Raw genomic sequence first — 22,521 nt, 5'->3', positions numbered from 1 at the left:
GTGTTTCACTTTAAACTTACAGCCTGGCAGCAGGCATGTTGTGTAGAGTTCCCTTAGCACTGTGAGTGGGCTGTGCCCACCTTGTCCCCTTTTATGATGCCACTGAAGGAGAAAATGTCTCGAAATCTGACCAGCTATTTCAGGGTACAAGGGAGGATACGGAGTGCACAGCTCTACAGAAACTGGGATTTTGTGACACCCCGAGGAATGTTCTGGGATGCTGGCGGGAGTGGGCGGCATGATGGATGGCAGGGATGGCATTCTCATAATTTCCCAGTCGCCATTGATATTTAACCATCCAGAGGGCAGGTTGTAGATGACCCTATCGCCCTAAGGCTAATTGAAGGCTTAAGTAACTAAACCAGGGTCTCTTCCCATACCTACTGATTTTTTGAACCAGTTATGGGTATGCACTTCACCATGTGAGGAGATCACCAAGTGTACCTTGGAGACCCCTTGAGGGATCGAGAGGAGTGGGGGCAGGGGTTGGAGAGGGCAGCTGTTAGGGGATGGTCTCTCCTGATCAGGGATTCCGTGGCCCACGGGACCCCCATAACAACAAGGGATGCCCCATACTACAGGACCTGCCTTGCACCTACATCACCGACCACTCATACCCCCTTGCAGAGACTTGGCTCTTTGGTGAACCCCACACATTAATCTCAGTCCTGGGGCCTTTTCCATACTGGTTGGACCTGACCACCTGCAGTTCTAATGGTGGCCACAACTCCCAGTGGCACTGCTGGAAGTGAAGAGCTGCCGGCCCCCCTAATTGGTTGATGGCTCTTGAGTGCGGGACCTCATTCCTGAAAGGACTGGAAGCCCCGACTGCAGGCAGTTACCCGCTTGAGGATCAGAAATCTAGTCAGGGCTCCCAGAACCGGCCGAGGCAATGTTGTCACTACTGACACAGCCATAGTGACCAGAGAACAGGAACAGGCAACTTGACTAAATAGATCTTTCCCAGTGTTTTTAGTCCACATGTCCCTTCTCCACACTATGGGTGGGATTCTCCAATAATGGGCTATGTCCCAACTCCAGCGTCAATACGCGGGCATTTCACTCTGGACTTTCCTGAAGAAAGTCCAGAGGCGGAATTCTCCGAGCCTCAGCGCCTGAAAATGTGATTGGCGCGGGTGCGGACAGTGGGCGTTGAGGCCGAAAAACCGCGTTCTAACCAGAGAGTGAAACACCTGCGTTTTGATGCTGGAGTGGGGACATAGCCCCATTATTGGAGAATCCAGCCCCAGAGTGATTCTCCTACCTGAAGTCGGCTAGCAGGGCCCCGGAGTGCTCCTCGCAGCTCTGGCTGCCGATACAGGGCCCTGCACTTCCGGTCGGGAGACCACGCATGCGCACGGTGACGGCTACGCTGTGCGCAATGGCGGACTCACACCGCGGAGCGGCCCCGAAAATATAGGCCCCCCTGAGATTGCGCGCACCCGCGGATCGGTGGCCCCCGATCGATAGCCTGACCATCCGTGAGGCCGCCCCCCCCCCCCCCCCCCGGTGAAGGATCCCCCCCGCCCCCACCAGGGCAGACTGACTCCACAGCCACCACTGGTCATTCCAGACAGGCAAAACGTGGTTAGAACCATGCCGTCGGGAACTCGGCCAGTTTTCGTCGGAGAATCGCCGCGGGGGCCTCTATCAATGGCCCCCTACCCGCGGCGCGTAGACCATGCGCGCGCGATTCGTGGCGATTCACCGGAGACCGGAGAATCACGGGAGCGGCGTTGGACCGAATTTCAGCTTCAACATCCATTCTCTGCCCCTGCGCTGATCACTCGGACAATCCCGCCCCTTATTCTTCCGACCCTGTCAGTGTATTTTTTTTTCCTCACTCCCTCCTGTATCCAACACCCTTTTCCTTAAATGCCTCTATGCTACTCACCTTAACCACTCCGTGTGATTTCAAGATCCATATTTGAACACTCCTGAATTTATTTATGATTATTGAATATTTATTGACTATCATTTTAGTTCCTGTCCCAAGTAGAAAAACGTCTCCACACCCAACTGGTCAAATGCCTTCCCAGTGATGAAGATCCCAGGCAGCATTTTGCCTGCTTCCACTGGTGGTGGTGGTGGGGGCGGGTGTAAAATTCCTCGATGTCCTTTTTACCGCTTTACCCCTGCCCTAACCTGTCTCAATTTTACGGCGGGATGGGTGAGGCCTACAGGCAGCTTTTCCCCAATTGATGCAGTGGGCCTCAAAGTATGTTTTGAAGCAATTTTTAAGCAGGTGGGAGGGGTTAAGTGGCAAGGAGAAGCCCAGCAAGTCATCCTGATCGGGCCTCAGATGAGAATGGGGGTGGGCACCTCCCTCAATGCCCTCCTTTCCACATTGGACACACCCATCCACCCCTTCCCTCCTCCCTCCCCCAACACAACAAGTTCTGCCCCCACATCCCTGGTCCCTCCAAAAAGACCTCCACTCCTCGCTCCCGACCTGCACAGGCCACATGTCCCCTACCCACCCGGAGACCCCTACACTTTCTAGTTGGGGACTTTGGGACTTGGATTCTGGGGACTGCTTGCAATCCCAGCCTGGCCACAGCAGCTTCTGGCGCTGTTGGGAGAAGACAGCAGTTGGTCAATAAAGGCTCCTTGGAGAAGAAGAAAGCTGGTATCAGGGGAGACTATTTAGGTGGCTGGGGTGGAAAACGACACCACCCGACAAAATCCTACCACTCAGTTAGTTCACCTTTCAGCCTTCCCTTTTCGAGAGAAAAGAGCTTAAATGTGTTCTGATGGTTCCAATCACCCTTGTAAATCTTTCTTGAACCTTCTCCAGGGTGTTTACAGTCTTCGGCCTCATTGAATAGCATGGTCTCAAGTAGTGGGAAGCCAGATAATTAGCTAAAAGAGAAAAGGTTAAAAGATTATGCTGCCAAGGTGAATTGGGGTGGAAGGAAGCTTATGTGGAGCATAAACACTATCACAGGTCAGATGGGCTGAATGGCCTGTTTCTGTGTGGTAAAATTCAAGGTAGCGGCAGGATCTTTTTCAGCTTTGCTGTCGCTGTATGAACCAATGCTGCCATATCACTGAGAATGATACTGAATTCAGATGGCTGTGGCAGAACAGCTAGATAAAGACGCAAAATGGGGACACCCCAATTCTTGGAGGGAAATAGTAGCCACAGTAAATATTACTTTGGAGAATATCCATAGCAAATTCTGCCACTGCCCATATTGGAGGGTGACCAATATTCCTTTAAAGGATCAATGTCTCATGACGTAGTCAGGAGTGCTTCCTGAACAAATGTGTCTGTGTGTGTTCCTGTGTGTGTGTCTGTGTGAGTGTATCTGTGTGAGTGTGTCTGTGCATGTGCATGTCTGAGTGTGGAGTGTGTGTGTTCCTCTGCATGTGTGTTCCAATGGGTGTGTGTGTTCCTGTGCGCGTGTGTGTCTGTGTACGGTGTGTGCATTCCTGTGTGTATGTAGGGGTGGAGAGAGGTGTATGTACCTACATCTGTGTTCTTGTTTGTCTTTGTGTTTTGTGTGTGCTTGTGTATGTGTTCCTCTGTGTATATGTGTGTTCCTGTGTCTGTGTTTTTCTGTGTGCGTTCGTGTGTGTGTTGTTTGTGTTCTTGTTTATGGGTTTTGTGTGTGCGTTCCTGTGTGTGTGTGACTGTGTGTGTATGTGCATGTGCATGTCTGTGTGTATGGGTGTGTGTATGTCTGTGAGTGTATGTGTGTGTTCCGGTGTGTGTGTTTCTGTGTGTACCTAAGTGTGAGTATATTTGTCTGTGTGTGTGTGTATGTTTGTCTGTGTGTGAATGTTGTTGCCTTTTTTACCTACTGTAAATATGGCAGTCAATGAGGTTGCCCTTTTTCTTTGGATATCAATATTCTATTGCTCAGAGTCGCCAGGTATCAAATGATACCACCACAAGGTTCAACCGGATATCGATCAAAGAGCCAAACACCAGTTAGTTAGTTCAAGATCAAGGGTACTTTATTTACACACACAATTAATCATGCAACATAAACATTACTAGTTAAACTATACCTATCGACCATGACAACCTGTACTTAACTTCAAGCACCCGGCTAAGGTCAGAGGAACAATGGCCGTTGTTCAGATCTATATCTATCGGGTCTGTAGAAGTAACTGCTGCTCAGCTGGGCTCATCCGTCTGGTAGCGGGCGTTGAACTTGAACTTGCTTCTGGTGGAGCTGCAATTGGAAGCAGATGTTGTCGGAGCGCCAGGTCCAAGAGAGGCCGAACACATGGTGGTCTCTCTTTTTATCCTTGGGGGTTTTCGCGCTCTTTTGGGCGGTCCTTCAGTTTGGACCCCACTAATTGGGTAACTCCTGTGCTCAATTTGAGCCAATAAAGGGCAGGTGCCTTGATGGCTGGGCGTGTCCCAAGCAGTCATTGACCCTATTGTTTACGCTTCCCGAGTACAGGAGTGACGCCGAAATGTCTGGGGTTGTATCGGTCGCTCAAGTATCAGCCCTTTGTCTGGCGGAGATGGGCCATCAAATGCTAATCGGTTGGGGGTTTCGATACCGTCTGGATTCCTCACTCTCAAGTATACATTCAGGCTCTGAGCCTGCCTGAATCGCGCATTGTCCATTTTTCCCGCTATGTTTTGCGACCTTTCCTGTTCCTGGTTGTAAGTGGCCATCCCAGATGGCTACATTCCGTCCTCTTAATCCTCAACGCCAAGCATGAAGGATCACACTACTGGATCTTCTCCTGTTCTCCGACATGCCGGGTACCCTAAATCAAGGACAGGTTCTATCGTACTCTGTCCTATGGGTCAAAATATTTACTGAAGTTTTCCCTAATACAACACATATCTCTAAAAATTCTAAGGGGGCACTGAGCATTCAAACATACATTTCAGTCTCTTTACACAAAAAGGGAACCTCTAACCGTCTTTAACTAAACTACACTCATGCTGCTATCTAATAACCAAAGATCTTATATTACAATACAAAATACACAATAGCAGCATCACATTCCTACTTATCACCAATGTCCATGTACAAAGAAAGTAACTTTATTAAAAAAATAACAACCACGGAAATGTATTAGGGAGGAAGGGTTCAGAAAGAGTGTGGGGTTTGCTGGAGTCCGAGGAAAGGGGCTCTAAGTCTGTATACTGGAGGGCGGGAGGCTCTCCTTCACCATTTCCGAAGTCTGATCGTCTGGATGACACTGCTAAGTATAGCTATAACCAGTAGGGGTTCTACTGTGTACGAAAGGGAGTACCATTTTATGGTTATTATCACACCATGTGAGAGTATCAGTGGCTATGTCTATGTGTGGTGTAGTGTCCGGGCTAGGGATGTTGTGTTGGGTAGTCATGTTTGGGGCCTGTGTGGTGAGGGGTGTAGGGGCGGGTAACGCGCGCAATTGTATTGCTCCAACAACGATCATGATGCAGATCATCAGGTTCATCTTCATCTCGTCTGTATCTTTCTCTGTTTTCAGGTTTATCCGTATATTCCTGGTGGTACAAGCATAATATCTGTTATTATCTTGTTGCTTAATAATCTCGTTTGTCAGTTTCTCCTTAATGTCAATTTCCCATTTAGAATCGTCACCATATGTGACTCCCTCATTTTTTTGTTAAACCAACCATTTGAGAGACAAGACATCTGAAAAAAAAATTCTGTCACAGTGTGAGCACTCTCGCAGCCTGTGTTTGATGGGCTGAGTGGGCGGACAATTTCTCCATCCTCTGCAGACTCATTTCAATCAAGTGTTTTGAACATGTAAATAGCAGGTGGGGGGAATAGCAACCAAAGGGTCGCCGGAAAGGGGACAAAAGTTGTGGAAAAAGTGCATTCTTTAAACCACAGTTGTAAAAAGAACAGCAAGAGTTTCAAAAATAATTTTCCGAATAGTATGATCCATGGCAGGGCAAGAATGGGTGGAATCCCCGGGTAGGGCGGTGATCAGTGCCGTTGCTCCACTACCCGAGCTTGGCGGACCAAATGTATAGGGGGTCCTCAGGCAGGGCGGGGATCAGTGCCATTACTCCACTGCCTGAGTGACCTTCCAAGAGTGGTAAGAATTTGAGGATATATGGACGTCAGCAAAGTTGTGCCTTTAACTGCCATGTGGCGTCAGAGAAGTAGTCATAACTGTATCAAGACATTTTCGTGAGGCCGACACACAAAGTCATACAAGACAGAGAACATTCAACATTAAAAAACCAAACTAAAGAAGAAAGTGGGCAGTTTCCATCAGAGAGTAGGACACCGTAAATCTCAATCGGTTCCTGTCTCTCATCATCTGGACACCTCAAGGTTCCATTCCAAAAAGAGTCTCCAAGGGGTTAGCATGGTGTGAGTCAGACTCGGAGTCATCACCATTTCCCGGGTGCCAAACTTGTGCCTGGAGGTTTAGTGCCAATGTGGCGTGTGCCGATGTGGGGTCCATCTCATCGTTCTGTGTCAGACGACAGGAATTGTCGCGGTGCCAATGTTTCGTATTCTGTAGGGCAGTAGGGGCAAGGGGGTGTCGCTAGCGTCGGTTGGTGGGTCAGGTTCTGGTAACGGCAAATAAATTGTCTCTAAGGGGCTGAACATATCGTGGTCGGTGTCACTGGGGCCGTAGTGACTGGGGCCTGGTCTGTGTTTCCATTGTTCGGGTCTGACAAGGGCGTCCGCTGTGCTGCTGCTGCCGCTGTCGCTATCGCTAGCGCTAGCGCTAGCGGGCGAATCAAGTGTTGGGGTAAATTGGACTCTGGGGGCGGAGTCAAGGTCGTTTCTGTGGACGTGCTGTCGCGGCTGGGGGGGCTGGATTGGGTTGTCAGTGGGCGGGTCTCCGCTGTCTGCCATTGCTAGTGAGAGGTGGTGCGAGTGGCTGCACTGCGTCCCATAAACTTTAAGCTGGTTTATATGGAACCATCCTGATTTTCCATTCGGATATGTGATCTTGTAAACTGAGAGGCTTACCTTGTCAGAAATTGAGTAGGGTCCTGCAAATTTAAGGGAGAGGAATGAGCTAGGATTGTACAGGGAGATCATGACTTGCTGTGCGACTGTATACTCTGTCGGGTGTACTGTCTTATCAAAGTAGGCCTCACTCTGCTTTCGTCTAGCGTCTAGTCGAACAGCTGCAGCGAGCTGTGCTGCTTTAATATTCTCCAACATGTTTTGGACCGCTTTTTCGTGGGTAAGGGTGGTGACTGCGGGGCTGGCCAACTCAAGTCCAAATAAATACTCGGTACCCTTCATGGATCGTCCGGTCATGAGGGTATGGGGGCTGTAACCTGTCGAACTCGACACCGTGATTCTAATGAACATCAGTGCGAATGGGAGCACTGTGTCCCATGTCGTATTATGTTGCTGTACCATCTTCCTAATTGTGACCTTTAGTGTCCGATTCATGCGTTCCACAATGCCGCTGGACTGCGGGTGATAGGCAATGTGAAACTTCTGTTTTATGCCAAAAATCGTCATGACATTTTTCATGACCCTGCCTGTGATGTGCGAACCTTGGTCTGACTCAATACTACGGGGGAGTCCCCATCTAGTGAAAATCTGTTCAGTTAGAAGTTTTGCCGTGGCTTTGGCCGTATTTGTTCTTGAAGGGAAAGCTTCGACCCATTTTGTGAATGTGTCGATGATGACCAACACATATTTAAATCCATTTCTGCAGGGGGGAAGGGGACCAATATAGTCTAACTGCAAGTTTGTCCACGGGCTGTTAACAGGGCGGGTATGACTTAGCTGACCTTTCTTTGCATATCTGTCCTGGTTGTTCTGTGGTCAAATCAAACAATTCTCAACATAGTGGCTTACGTCAGTTTTTAAATTGTGCCACCAGCAGAGAGGTCTGAGGTGGGCAAGGGTGGATTCTATCATTTGGTGTCCGTGTCCGTCATGGAATTTGCAAATAATCTGGTTCCTATCCTGGGTGGGGACCACAGAAATACCGTCCTTTAAAACGATTCCCTCATGGATTGTTAAAGAATCTTTAAACTTATCATAGTGAGCTGGGAAGTTTCCTTTTAAAATTTCCTTTAGTGTCTCATCTTCCTTTTGTGCTTGGGCTAGGTTTTGAATGTTGGTCTGTGAGACCTGAACCGCGTGTACTGGGGCGCTTTCGGGGGGTTGCCAAAAGTGGCCATGTCGTGAGCCTGCTTTCGCTAGAGCGTCAGCTTTTACGTTACCGGGTGGGGAGGAACAATGGTGACTTCTAACTTTAACTATTCCATATTTTCTACCTTTCACTGACTGGAGGATGTGTTTGAGTAATGGCGCTGAGGATAGGGGTTTCCCCTCGGCGGATATAAATCCTCTAGATTCCCACAGGGGCAGGAATTCTGTCAGGCTGTTGCAGACGTACAAACTGTCTCAATATATGTCTGCTGGGGTCGGGAACAAATCGGGGTGCTGGACAATGTGAGCAATAGCTACTAACTCGGCTGCCTGCGAACCTAAATATCCAGACAACTTGAATGCGATTTCTTCTAAAGCGCGTCCACTACATAAATTCCACATCCTGTGATTCTTTTTCCATCAAGAACTGTGGAGGAGCCATCTACATACATTTTTAGAGCTTTGTCTGTGGGCTGGGTCGTCTGTGGTCGGATGCCTGTCTTTTTCGGTACCTACTTGGGAACAAAGGGGCCTGTGCTGTGATTGGGTGCAATGATCTCGCACTCATGTGTGGTTCCTGCATAGTGTAAATTGTCGGCCAGAAACGTGTGCGTCTTTGTCCGTTTTACCGAAATGTCGCGTCCTTGTAGTAATAGGGTCCAGCGCGCTGCTTGAATTTGGCTTACTGTGCCGTCTTTTAGTCTACCATCTAATAAAAGCTGTGTCGGGGTGTGCTCGGTCAAAATGGTCACGGGGTTGAGTCCGGTTATGTACGAGAAGTACTGTACCACCCAGAAAACTGCTAGCAGGTGTCTTTCGCGGGCTGAAAATCCCTGCTCTACTAGATCTAAAGCTCATGAGGCATGGGCTACGGGTCCTAAACGATCTATTCCCAAGATGTGTTCTGCTGTCTGGGGTAAATCTACCAAAACAACTGAGTGTTTTGTTTTAATGTTACCGATCTGGACATCCACAGGGGCTGTAATGTGTCCCTGCTGGAGATGACCTATAAAGCCACTAAGGGTAATGGTGTCTGTAGTGGGCCATATATCTCACTGGTACATCGTGGAGGAGTTTAACGTGGTTCGGGACCCTCTTGTGTCCCAAAGGAACTCTACTGGGTGTCCCCGGATTGTGCCTGCAACTCCCGGTCTTCCGGACTTATCCCAAAGGGTATTGCAGACCCAAGTTGGGGAGCCCAAACACCGTCAATCGGTGCCATTTATGGCCAAATTATCTGCTCGGGCGCTAACGCTGTGGATGGGTCTGGCATTGTTTCTAGGGGGGCATTTGTGGGCTGATTCCATTGCTGTTTCGGGGGGGCATTGCATTCTCGGGCGTAATGTCCCTCGTGTCTGCGATTGTAGCATTCCTGTGCTTTAGGGTGCTGTGTGTTACTTCTGCCTTCATTTACCCATGCGGGGTCTTGGTGTGCCCTTACTGGATTCATGTTGGCGTCTACTCTTTCCTGGTCTGTCTTTTTCTGTAGGGACTGTTCCCAAGCTCTAGATAATCGCTTCAGTGTGCCGGGTCTGAAGGGTCGTAATTTGTACAGGCTTTTTGTCCTGCCTCTGTGGCGTGGGAGACTTCAATACGGGTCCATTTGGCCGTATTGTCTACCGATAACTGGGCGCGGGCTAACTCACCGAATACTGCGGTAAAGTGGCTCCAGAGGCGTCCAGCAAATGCTGTTGGATTCTCTCCCTTTTTCTGTCTGCACCGGTTGAGTCCTTCTACCGGATCTCCTCTATTGTAGCCAATGGTGTCTAAAATGGCTGTTTTCATATCTTGGAGGCTACCTCCTCCTACATTTTGTGGGTCGGGAAGGGCTGAACTAACCGACGGGTCAAGGCTCATCACTATGAGCTTTACTTCTTCCTGCTCGCCCAGACCGTACATGAGGGGCTGTTGCCTAACTCGTTCGAAAAAGTTGTGTTGGTCTGACGTGGGGTGAAAAGTCTCAATTATATCACGGGCATCTCTTAACTGGGTGATGGTTAGTGTGGTGGTGTACACAAAATCGGGTTACATAGAACAGTACAGCACAGAACAGGCCCTTCTTGGTCTTCTGTTGTTACTCTACGCTGCATGGTGATGGGGTTCATTGGGTTGGGTGCTGCCTGTGCAGTCGGTGGTGCGGGTGCTTTCCTTTTCGGGGCCTCCGGGCTCTATTCTGATTTTCTGTCTTGTTCACATATCGTTGGGCCGTTTCACTAAGTTCCTGCCAATCGGGGCTATCTTCCTGATCTAACTGTGGGCCAAAGGTGTCTCTGAACCTATTCTGAACGGATAGCAGTGATTACAATCTTGCAATTTGCTGCCTGCACTTGGCATGATCCACCGAACTCTGCCTCTGTTCCGTGGTGGAACTGTGGTGTGCTCGGAGGGCTGCCTTTAAATCCTCACACTGTTTTCTCAACTGTTCTACTTGGTTCTCTGTTTCCTCTCTTACCAAAACCACACGTTGCGTGTCCTGGTCGACCTTATCGTATTGAATCTGAAAGCTGCTGAGGTGGGCGAGACAAGATTGGTGTGCCCTCTTGACATCATCCATCTCCTTGTCCTTCGCCGCTAGCTGCTCCCGGAGTTGCTCATTTACTCTCCCACATTCGCTAACATTTCCCTCTCTACTCCTTTCTTTCTCCTCAAGCTGTCTACGGAGCGTCCTCACAGCCTCCTCTGTGCCTCGCAATTGTGCCAAGCAGGACACGATTGCCATTGGCTTACGAACCTTACTCAAATTTTTTTTGTGGATCTCGGTCAGGCTGTCCCACCAAGTCTGTCCTATGCTGCCACGACCTGTTTCCTCATTCGCACAAAATTCCGACCATAGGGACCATCCTTTCCCCTTTAGGTATTTCCTAATCTCTTCCTCCCATATAGAACATAGAACATAGAACAATACAGCGCAGTACAGGCCCTTCGGCCCACGATGTTGCACCGAAACAAAAGCCTGTAAATTGTAAGTCCACCGTCTTTCCAAAAACTGTTGCATTATCGTGTTCCATATCCAGTTTCATGTGTGCTTTCTTCATCGACGGTCTGTTCAGAAGCAAAGGTATCTCACTTGATACAACATCCGTGCTAATGAAATGATTCACTCCGGCAATATTATAAGGGATCACCACTCTTTTCAGCGACTTCAGAGTATTATCAACCCCAAACCTGAAACTTGTGGAACTTTCAAATCCCTTAACCTTGTTACGACTTTCAGCATTCAAGGAGTCCAGGTAACATTTTAACCAGTCAATTCCACACACAGTAGATGTGCAGTCACTGTCCAATACAGCACAACTGAAGGATTCTGCAACCAACACCCTCATTACCGGCGTAAAACTGCTTGTTAATAGGACAATGTCTTTTCTCTGAACACTATCTTTTTCCCCTTCTGACTCTTCCTTGTCATGTGTCGCTTCAAACACTCTATCATAAAGTTTTGGACAGTTGAAGACATAATGGTATTGAGAGTCACATCGAAAACATCGATTTATCATACCCCGGGCATTTCTGGGATTCATCTTCCTACTGTAAGTTCTAACTGGGTTTCTGTCTTCATAATTTCCTTGTCTCGATCTCCTTCTATAGTCTTGGGCCCTGTTCGTAGCCGTACAATTTTGCCATCCTGTTAGTAGTGTATCTTCCATATTCTGCTTTATAGCAGACTGACCTATTTGAGTCATCAGAGCCATCGGAATCGAATGTTTCCCCAGAAACCTCTTTAAAGCTTTTGTCATCTTATCGAATAAGGTATCCTCTGTTCTGCTTGTTGGTCGCTGCAACCTCGGGCTCTTGTGGATGCATAAGGCGTTCCATTGCCTTCATTGCCATCCCTATGATTATCTCTATTTCTACCGGGAATTTGGAACAAGGGGGAATAAAGCGGTGGTGCAACACGGGTGTGACTCAAGCTATTTTCCGGTTTACGCAACTCCCGAAAGTTTCACGCAACAAAATCTATCAAGGTTACCTTATATCCCTTTGGCAGTATGCATGCAAATTACACACTTCCGAATTTTTGAGGTTTGATCGATACTGGTTTCGCTTGTGGTTTCTTTTACTTTGCCAATATGGATTTCCAATTCAAACATTTTGTGGGTTCTCTCGGAGTGACACGGTCACTTCTGGGTCGAGTCCCGTCAGATGTCGCCAATAACTGTTGCCTTTTTTACCTACTGTAAATATGGCAGTCAGTGAGGTTGCCCTGCTTTCTTTGGATATCAATATTCTATTGCTCAGAGTCGCCAGGTATCAAATGATACCACCACAAGGTTCAACCGGATATCGATCAAAGAGCCAAACACCAGTTAGTTAGTTCAAGGTCAAGGGTACTTTATTTACACACACAATTAATCATGCAACATAAACATTACTAGTTAAACTACACCTACCGACCATGACAACCTGTACTTAACTTCAGGCACCCGGCTAAAGTCAGAGGAACAATGGCCGTTGTTCAGATCTATATCTATCGGGACTGTAGAAGTAACTGCTGCTCAGCTAGGCTCATCCGTCCGGTAGCGGGCGTTGAACTTGAACTTGCTTCTGGTGGAGCTGCAATTGGAATCAGACGTTGCCGGAGCGCCAGGTCCAAGAGAGGCCGAACACATGGTGGTCTCTCTTGTTATCCTTGGGCAGTCCTTCAATTTGGACCCACCAATTGGGTAATTCCTGATCACTGTGTTCAATTCGAACCAATAAAGGGGCGGGTGCCTTGATGGCTGGGCGTGTCCCAAGTGGTCATTGACCCTGCTGTTTACGCTTCCCGAGTACAGGGAGTGGCACCGAAATGTCTGGGGTTGTATCGGTCGCTCAAGTATCAGTCCTTTGTCTGGCGGAGATGGGCCATCAAATGCTAATCGGTTGGGGGTTTCGATACCGTCTGGATTCCTCACTCGCAAATATACATTCAGGCTCTGAGCCTGCCTGAATCTCGCATTGTCCATTTTTCCCGCTATGCTTTGCGACCTTCCCTGTTCCTGGTTGTAAGTGGCCATCCCAGATGGCTACAATGTGTGCATGTTCCTGTGTGTGTGTATATCTGACTTTGTATGCTTCTGTGAGAGTGTGTTTGTTTGTGTGTCTGTGTTCATGTGTGTGTCTGTGTATTCCTGCATGATTGAGTGTGTTTGTCTGTGTGTGTGTTTGTCTGTGTGTTCCTGTGTGTGTTTCTGTGTGTGTGTATTTGTCTGTGTGCATGTGTTCCTGTGTGAAGGAGTGTATTTGTCTGAGTGTGAGTGTGTTCATGTGTGTGTGTTTGCCTGTGTGTGTTCCTGTATGAGTGTGTGTGTTTGTATGTGTTCCTCTGTGTGTGTTTGTGAGTGTGTGTGTGTTCTTGTGTGTGGTTTTTGTCTTTGTGTGAGTGTATGTATATGTGTCCCTGTGTGTGTTAGTGTGCTTGTCTGTATGTTCCTGTGTGTGTTCCTGTGCGGCAGCACGGTAGCACAAGTGATTAGCACTGTGGCTTCACAGTGTCAGGGTCCCAGGTTCAATTACCTGCTGGGTCACTGTCTGTCTGGAGTTTGCACGTTCTCCCCGTGTCTGCGTGGGTTTCCTCCAGGTGCTCCGGTTCCCTCCCACAGTCCAAAGATGTGCAGGTTTGGTGGATTGGCCATGCTAAATTGCCCTAGTGACCAAAAAAGGTCAGGAAGGGTTATTGGGTTATGGGGATAGGGTGGAAGTGAGGGCTTAGTGGGTCGGAGTAGCCCCGATGGGCCGAATGACCTCCTTCTGCACTGTATGTTCTATGTGTGTGCATGTGTTCCTGTGTGAGTGAGTGTGTTTGTCTGTGTGTACGTGTGTTCCTGTGTCTATGTGTGTGTGTGTTCCTGTGAGTGTGTTCCTGTGTGAGTGAATGTGTGTGTGTGAGTCTATGTGAAAGTCAGTTTGCGTGTGCGTGTTTGGCTATGAATGTGTGTGTGTGAATGAGTGTGTGTGTGTTCCTGCGTGAGTGATTGTGTCTGTGTGTGTGTGTCTATAGGTGTGTATGTCTGTGTAAGTGTACATTCATGTGTGTTTGTCTGTGTGGGTGTTCCTCTGTGTGTCCCTGTATGTTTGTCTGTGTGTGTCACTGTGTGTTTGGCTGTGCGTGTTCCTATATGTTTGTCTGTGTGTATGTGTTTTTGTCTGTATGTGTGTGTGTTGATTCCTGTGTGTGAGTGTGTTCCTGTGTGTGTGTTGTGCCGTTTCCACCTTGCAGGGTTTCACAGGGTTAACTGACTTCAGCCTGCAAGGAGCTGACACCGAGGATGGTAACCCTGCGGCATCAAATCACCGCTGTCAATCCTGGTGTAAAACATTCCTCTGATCCTGTCTATCAGCTGCAATGACAGGCAAAGTGGGATTTTTTATATAGCCTTAACAGCGGAAACGAAAAACCTAAGGAAACAAGGGCAATTAGGGCACTGACAGGGAAGCAGCCTCTCAACAAGAGTACATTTTATTGGAATTTACCCCCCCCCCCCCCCTCTTGCTCTGACCGCCTGCTCATACAGATTGTGAGAGGGACTGGGCAGTACTTACCATAAAATAACAGGCTTCAAAATGAGAGGCTGCCAAGAGGCTCTTTCTGTATAGCTCAGCTAATGGCATTTAAATTTTGACTAATGTCCCCAGCGCACTTTAATCTGCCAGCTTTCCTGACACAAAATTGATTCTGCTTTCTGCCCCTTATACTTACCTTGCCATCTTGAAGGCAGTAATTTTTTGTAATAGCCTCTTTGCCGAGTTGTTCCATCATGACCTTTTGGGAGAGGGCTTGCTCGATCAGCCATTTCGTTTTAACTTTTTTAAAGGGAAAGTGTGCAGGGTGAAATCCCAGTGGCGTGGGGCTGGTTGGGTGGGTGGGGGGCAGGAGGGGGTGGGGTTGGGGGTTGCGGGTGGGGAAATTGGCACCACGCTTCCACCTGAAGGTTGCGAGTTTAAATGCCACCCTTTACTGGCACGACTGTGGACAGCACAGTGGTTAGCACTGTTGTGTCACAGCGCCAAGGACCCGGGTTCAATTCCAGCCTCGGGTGACTGTCTGTGTGGAGTTTGTAACATTCTCCCCGTGTGTGCGTGGGTTTCCTCCGGGTGCTCCGGTTTCTTCCCACAGTCCAAAGATGTGCAAGTTTGGTGGATTGGCCATGATAAATTGCCCTTAGTGTCCAAAGGTTAGGTGGGGTTATGGTGATATGGCAGGGAAGTGGGCCAATGGGGGATGATCTTTTTGAAGGTCTCGATGGGCTGAGTGACCTCCTTCTGCGCTGTAGGAATTCTGTGAATTCCATGACTGTCCCCAAGGGTGTCATGGTTTGCTTTTTGGGACGTTACTCCCAACATGAGGGTCAGAACTTTAAACCACACCTCAGAAACCAGAGCACATGATGCACGATCAATCAATACTGAAGCGAGATTGTAGTCCAATTGAAGGCTTTAATGAACAAGTAGTTACCCCAGCAGCTCCGGTACAGAATGACTGCTGTGGGTGAAACACAGACTCTTATGCTCCGCCTGCTGGGCGGAACCAGCAGGCAGGTTCCACCACTCAAACTACAGTATAAGGTACATCCCACCTAGGTACCGCGATACCCCTAATATAGCCTACCACAGCACACAATCTAGGCTGGCACGTCAGTGCAGTAAAGGAGGATAGGGCAAAAAAATACTTTGACGGTGGTGGTATCACATATGATGAGATTGATAGAAGAGCGAGGCACAAGCTGGCAAACATTCCTCCCACAACTAACTCCGTCAAGTACAGCAGCTCTTCTGTAAAACAACAGTTGCTCCTCATAATGGTCGCAAGCGATCGTGAATAATGGGTGCAAAGTTCAGGGGTGGGGGGGGGGGATCCACAAAGGAAAAGGTGGACTTGCAATCATGCCGTGCTTTTCATAACCTCAGCATGTCCCAAAGCACCAACCAAGTGTTGTCATTGTCGCAACAACAGCCAGTTTTCAGACACAGCAAGTTCCCACCAGCAGCAATGAGATGATTACTGTATAGTCTGTTGTTAGTGACATCGCCTGAGGATAAATATTGGCATGGATGCTGGAGAAAACACTCTCGTGCTCTTTTTCGAAATATTACCAAGGGATCCTTTGCATCCCCCTGTGAGAGCGTCCAAAAGACAGCACCTTCAGCTGTGCAGCACTCCCTCGGTACTGCACTGGAGTTTCAAGCAGGACTACGTACAATACTGACTAGCAAGGGATTTGAACTCACAACCGCTTTCACTCAAAGGTGAGAGCACTACACACTAAGCTACAGCTGAACTAAATGTAATGTGCTGGGCCCCCCTTGTAAGGGCCTGAGAGACACCAGTTGGGTTTGTACTATTGTGGCAACCTAACAGATATGACGATCATTCTCTCTCACTCTCTCTCTTTCTCTCCCTCACTCTCTCTCTCACCCTCTGTCCTCCCTCATTTATTCCCCTTTGAGAGCGGATCAGGCTGAGATTGGCTGGTCGGACTTCAGAATTAATTTCTCTATCCATTAGCCATGGACTCAAATGCTTGAGCTGGTGTCACGTGTCTCTCAAGGGGCTGGTTTAGCACAGGGCTAAATCGCTGGCTTTGAAAGCAGACCAAGGCAGGCTAGCAGCACGGTTCAATTCCCGTACCAGCCACCCTGAACAGGTGCCAGAATGTGGTGACTAGCGGCTTTTCACAGTAACTTCATTTGAAGCCTACTTGTGACAATAAGCGATTTTCATTTCATTTCATTTCAATGCCTCGACCGACAACCTTGCCCCATGTTCGAGGTCCCCCCCCGCTGCATTACCTGGTTGAGGTATGAACTCATGTGCCATTATGATATTTGAGCAGAATTAGGCCATTCGTCCCATCAAGTCTGCTCAATCATTCGATCCTGGCTGATATGTTTCTTACCCCATTCTCCTGCGTTGTCCCCATAACCCCTGATCCCCTTATCAATCAGGAACCTGTCCATCTCTGTCTTAAAGACACTCAGTGATTTGGCCTCCACAGCCTTCTGCAACAAAACGTTCCACAGATTCACCACCCACTGGCTGAAAAATTCCTCATCTCAGTTTTGAAGGATCGTCCCTTTAGTCTGAGATTGTGTCCTCTGGGCGCGATTCTCCAATCGCGAGACAGTGTCCGCGCCGGCGTTCACGCCGTCGCGTTTCACGACGGTGCGAAACGGGCGCGGGCACTAGAGATTCACGCCGCTCCAGCCTCACTTCCTGGCGCGCACTGGGAACGATGCCAACCCGGGCATGCGCGGTGGCTTTACAGAACGCGCCGCTCCCGACGCAACATGGCGCGGGGGTTCTGGGGTCGGACGCGCAACAAAGTAGGCCCAGGGGGGGGAAGGCCGGCCCGCTGATCGATAGGCCCCGATCGCGGGTCAGACCCCATCGGAGGCCGCCCCGCCCCCCGCCCCAGGGACGGAGCCCCCCGACCCTTTGCGCAGAGTTCCCGCTGGCAGCGACCAGGTGTGGACGGCGCCGGCGGGACTCTGCCTTTTCTGCGCAGCCGCTCGGCTCATCCAGGCCGGAGAATCGGCGGACCGCAACCGGCGGCGCACCAAACGCGCCGGCGCAAATGGTGCCGATTCTCTGCACCTTGGAGAATCGCGCGCACCGTCGGGGCGGCGTGGCGCGGTTGCGGCGATTCTCCGGCCCGGCGCGGGGCTGGGAGAATCACCGCCGTTTCTAGTTTTTCGTACAAGTGGAAACATCCTCTCCACGTCCACGCTATACAGGCCTCGCAGTGTCCTATAAGTTTCAATAAGGTCGCCCCCTCATCCTTCTAACCTTCATTGAGTACAGATCCAGAGTCCTCAATCGTTCCTCATTCGACAAGCCCTTCATTCCAGGGATCATTTTTGTGAACCTCCTCTGGACCCTTTCAAGGCCAGCACATCCTTCCTTAGATACAGGTACCCCTCGCTTAACCTGATTCGGATGATTCAATGGTTAAGAGCACAAAGAATATCATAGAATCCCCACAGTGAGAAGGAGGCCATTCAGCCCATCAAGTCTGCACCGACCTTGCACCGTGAGTACCCTACCTAGGCCCACTCCCCCGCCTGATTCGTGCAACCCCGTAACCCCACTAACCTTTTGGATACTAAGGGGCAATTTAGTATGGCCAATTCACCTCACCTGCACAGCTTTGGACTGTGGTAGGAAACCGGAACATACGGAGGAAACCCACGCAGACACGGGGAGGAAGTGCAAATTCCGCACAGACAGCGACCCGAGGTCGGAATCGAACCCGGGTCCCTGGCGCTGTGAGATAGCAGTGCTAACCACTGTGCCACCATGTCGCCTGGCATCTGAATGGAAGACTTAAAGCTACTCAACTGCTCAGTTGATCAGCTCAGGGAAAGTGGGCGATATCGGAGATTGAAAAGAAAACCTGCCTATTACATTGCAGCTTACCATGTCCTGAATCTTTCACAGCTACTCTTGTGAATTAGGTGAAATGATTTTGATCATCCCATCATTGTTGGCTGTATCTTCAGCTGCCACAGTGGCGGGATTCTCCCCTACCCGGCGGGGCGGGGGGTCTCGGCGTCAAGGAGTGGCGTGAACCACTCCGGCGTCGGGCCGCCCCAAAGGTGCGGAATCCTCCGCACCTTCAGGGGCTAGGCCGGCCCCGGAGTGGCTTGCGCCGGCTGGCGGGGAAGAGACATGGCGCCACGCCAACCGGCGCCGAAGGGCCTCCGCCTGCCGGCGCGAGTTGGCGCATGCGCGGGAAAGCCAGCGTGTGCTGGCGTCATCCCAGCGCATGCACAGGGGGGGATCTTCTCCGCGTCGGTCATCGCAGAGGACCACAGCAGCCGCCGCGGTGGAATAGAGTGCCCCCACGGCACAGGCCCGCCCGCGGATCGGTGGGCCCCGATCGCGGGCCAGGCCACCGTGGGAGTACCGCCAGATCCCCCACGCCCCCCCGAGGACCCCGGAGGCCGCCCGCGCCAGCGAGACCGGCCGAAAACGGGCAGCCACTCGGCCCATCGCGGGCCGGAGAATCGTGGGGGGGTGGCGCTGCCAGCGACCGCCGACCGGCGCGGCGCGATTCCCACCCCCGCCAAATCCCCGGCGACGGAGAATTCGGCAGCCAGCGGGGGCGAGATTCACGCCACCCCCCGGCGATTCTCTAACCCGGCGGGGGGTCGGAGAATCCCACTGCCTAAACCACACCACTTCTCCAACCCTCTCTGCTCTTTTAAGGTATTCCTGAAAACCTTCTCCCTATCATAAAATTTTTACAATGCAGAAGGAGGCCATTTGGCCCATTGAGTCTACACTGGCCCTTGGAAAGAGCACCCTACTTAAGCCCACATCTCCACCCTATCCCCGTAACCCAGTACCCCACTAACCATTTTGGACATTAAAGGCAATTTAGAATGACCAATCCACCTAACCTGCACATCTTTGGACTTTGGACACATCAAACCTGGGACCCTGGTGCTGTGAAGCAATAGTGATAACCACTGTGCTATCGTGCCACCCTATGTAGCTCGGTGTCAAATCGTGCTTTATAATACCTCTGTGAGGTGCGTTACGTGGTTTTATTGTATTAAAAGGTGATATACAAATGCAGATGTTTTGTTCTTGCTGTAGTAGGAATTGGAACATAGCAAAATCCTGGAAATGGTCGATGGAGCACATGATTAGTTCAACCGAAGGGCAGCACAGTGGCACAGTGGTTAGCACTGCTGCCTCACGGCGCCGAGGTACCAGGTTCGATCCCGGCTCTGGGTCACTGTCCGTGTGGAGTTTGCACATTCTCCCCGTGTTTGCGTGGGTGTCACCCTCACAACCCAAAAATGTGCAGGGTAGGTGGATTGGCCACGCTAAATTGCCCCTTAATTGGAAAAAATGAATTGGGTATTCTATATTTATTTTTAAAAAATGATTAGTTGAACCTAATGGGGTTGGTTGGGGAGTTGGTGTGAGCCTAAGTACCCCGGATTAGTGCTGTGAGATCATTCACATCCACTTGCTCAGGAGGGCAGAGCCTTGGTCTAGTGGACATCACCTCCCCAGATGCAGCACTCTCTTAGTACCACACCTAACAAGAACTGGGGGTTGGGGGGGGGGGGGGGGGGAGCAGGGGCGGATGCTGGGAAGGAGGTGCTCTCCCCGATGTCTGAGCCAACATTCAACCCGGAAGAAACAGCAAAAAGGCAGATTATCTGATCTGTTATACTGTCGCTGTTTATGGGATCTTGCTATGTGAAAGTTGGCTTCCTCATTTCCTGACATTCTGACAGTGACTATACTTCAGCAATAACTCCCTCATTAGGCGCTTTGGGCATCGCGAAGAAATGGAAAATGTTAAACAATATTCAAGATTTTGCTGGAAGCTAACATTTGGGAGGGAGGGGGAGAGTTAATTCAGTAGCAGTGACATAAAATCATTTTTTTTTTAAAGAGGAGTTTTAAGTGGTTTCCAAACGGCTTAAATGTGTAAACGTGAGTTTCAGTGACCTTGTCAGTATAATTGTCAATCAGCAGTGTCCTCACTCCATTCCTTGCTTGAAGCCATTTCTTTCTTCCCACAGACTAATGGAGGTTGGCAGGATGCAACTACCCCATCTTCAGTGACGTCACCAACAGAAGGCCCTGGAAGTGTCCAATCTGATACCTCCAACTGATCTCCTAGCAACAGGGCATCCCGGCAGCCCATGGGCTTTCACTCTGCACTGACCAATCAGACAAGGGCGGGGGGGGGGGGGGGGTGGGGGGAGGGGGAGGGAGGTTGGGGGGTTTGGGGGGGGGGGGGGGGGGGGGAGGGTGAACCGACTAAAGCCCCAATCAGCTTTCTCTTTAATTTTTGGTGGGTGCTTGACAGCCAATTGGGACAATTTGTTCAGTCTTTCTTTGTCTGCTCTCTAAGTGAACATTGTGAGGTAACACAGGAACAAAACATCTTCACACCTCTCCAAATGGACAATTGCCCCATTATGACTTCATCTGAGACCAACGAGGAATCCCCTTATCCTTACATTGCAGTGCTCACACTCTACCTCTTTGAACTAGTTTTTAGCCTGCTCAAGCCAAATTTTATTTCTGTCAGGCACTTGCATCTTGGTTAACCGACGGAAATGCATTATCTCGACATTGAATTCTTGAGTGAGTGAATGAGTGAGTGAGTAAGCCCAGGGTGTGAGCCATCTCCCATGGGTGCCTATTAGACAAAGCTCCAGTGCAGAATGCAGAATTCTCCTCCGCCATTTTGTGAACCATATCAGCTTTTAGCTGCAGGTCCCCTCTCTTCGTTGGTGTCCATTAAGTCACTTACTTTAAGGAATAGTCTTTCTTTTAAATACCTCAGTTGATTGTGCGGTTGGATCTGCATATCCCACATTCCCACCTTTCTTAATGTGACAACAACAGTCCTTCGCCCGCCTGCCAGATCCACTTCTGGCCAGATTAATCCTGAATTTGAGTTTGTCATGGTTTCCAAGGTTACTGTGTCTTCGGCCTTTTTCTCGCTTTCCATTACACCAAGCCTGGGCTCAGACAGATTGCTGGTTTGTGTGCTGCATCTGCCTCTTACACTTTCTATGCCTCTAATACACTGACATTGTCCCTGATTCCTACTTACCATAGAACCGTTGAATTCCTACAGTACAGAAGGAGGCCATTCAACTCATCGAATTGGCACCGACCTCAGAAAGAGCACCCTACCTAGGTCCACAAACCCGCTCTATCCCCATACCCCGCCTAATATGCACATCATTTTGGACACTAAGGGGCAATTTAATGTGGCCAATCCACCTAACCTGCACATATTTGGACTGTGGGAGGAAATTGGAACACCCAGAGGAAACCCACGCAGATACGGGGAGAATGTGCAAACTCCACACAATCACCTGAGGCTAGAATTGAACCCGGGACCCTGGCGCTGTGAGGCAGCAGTGCCCCCGTCGCCCCATTGGGCTGTTTAAGGTGGGTTAATAGCTAATGTGCCATCACACGCTGGATGGAGCAAGGAGAGGTCAAGTATCAGAACGTGAACTCTGTCCATCGAACTTCCAACCCTTTGCTCCTTGTTCATTGTCAGATGGCAGATGTTGACTCTTTTGACAGTGAAGGGTAACAAATTAAAGAGGTCCAGGCATGTTGCTGATATCCTCCTTAACAGCAGTCAAAATGGCTGCTGCAATTTGGCTTTGTGATCGTTTGTAGACAACCACCCTGATTCGGGATTCTCATCCCCCAGAGACGTGTCTAACACAAAACACATGGGCAGGAGTCCCACTCGACCTGGTGAAACAACAGTCTTCCACACTACACTAACATTACTCTCCAGCGACTGAGAGCAAAGCCAGGTCAGGTTAAAATCCCTCCCAGTTGCTCAAAGTGACCAGTGTGATTTACAGACCTAGCTGAAGACCGCAGTTACCTTCGATGCTGTTGTTCCTGACTTTGTCAGTTCCTGGATGTTACCACAGATGATCCTTCCCTCCTCCTGGACAGTGAGAC

At 49.7% G+C, this 22,521-nt stretch overlaps 1 protein-coding gene across 3 annotated transcripts in view; it reads left to right on the top strand.

Moving 5' to 3' along the window:
* The window catches only part of LOC140426645 (pre-B-cell leukemia transcription factor 1-like), a 697,347-nt gene extending 676,594 nt beyond the window's left edge, over positions 1–20,753 (top strand). For all 3 annotated transcript variants that reach the window (XM_072511713.1, XM_072511712.1, XM_072511711.1), the window contains one exon: positions 20,595–20,753. In XM_072511713.1, the coding sequence (XP_072367814.1) occupies positions 20,595–20,687 (93 nt within the window). In that variant the 3' untranslated portion in view covers positions 20,688–20,753. The remainder of the gene's footprint in view (positions 1–20,594) is intronic.
* Positions 20,754–22,521: the final 1,768 nt, after the last annotated feature.

This window comes from Scyliorhinus torazame, chromosome 7, assembly GCF_047496885.1.
Source record: "Scyliorhinus torazame isolate Kashiwa2021f chromosome 7, sScyTor2.1, whole genome shotgun sequence".
Lineage (NCBI taxonomy): Eukaryota > Metazoa > Chordata > Chondrichthyes > Carcharhiniformes > Scyliorhinidae > Scyliorhinus > Scyliorhinus torazame.
Note: the sequence above shows the minus strand (reverse complement) of the source record. Positions and strands in the feature narration are given on the sequence as shown.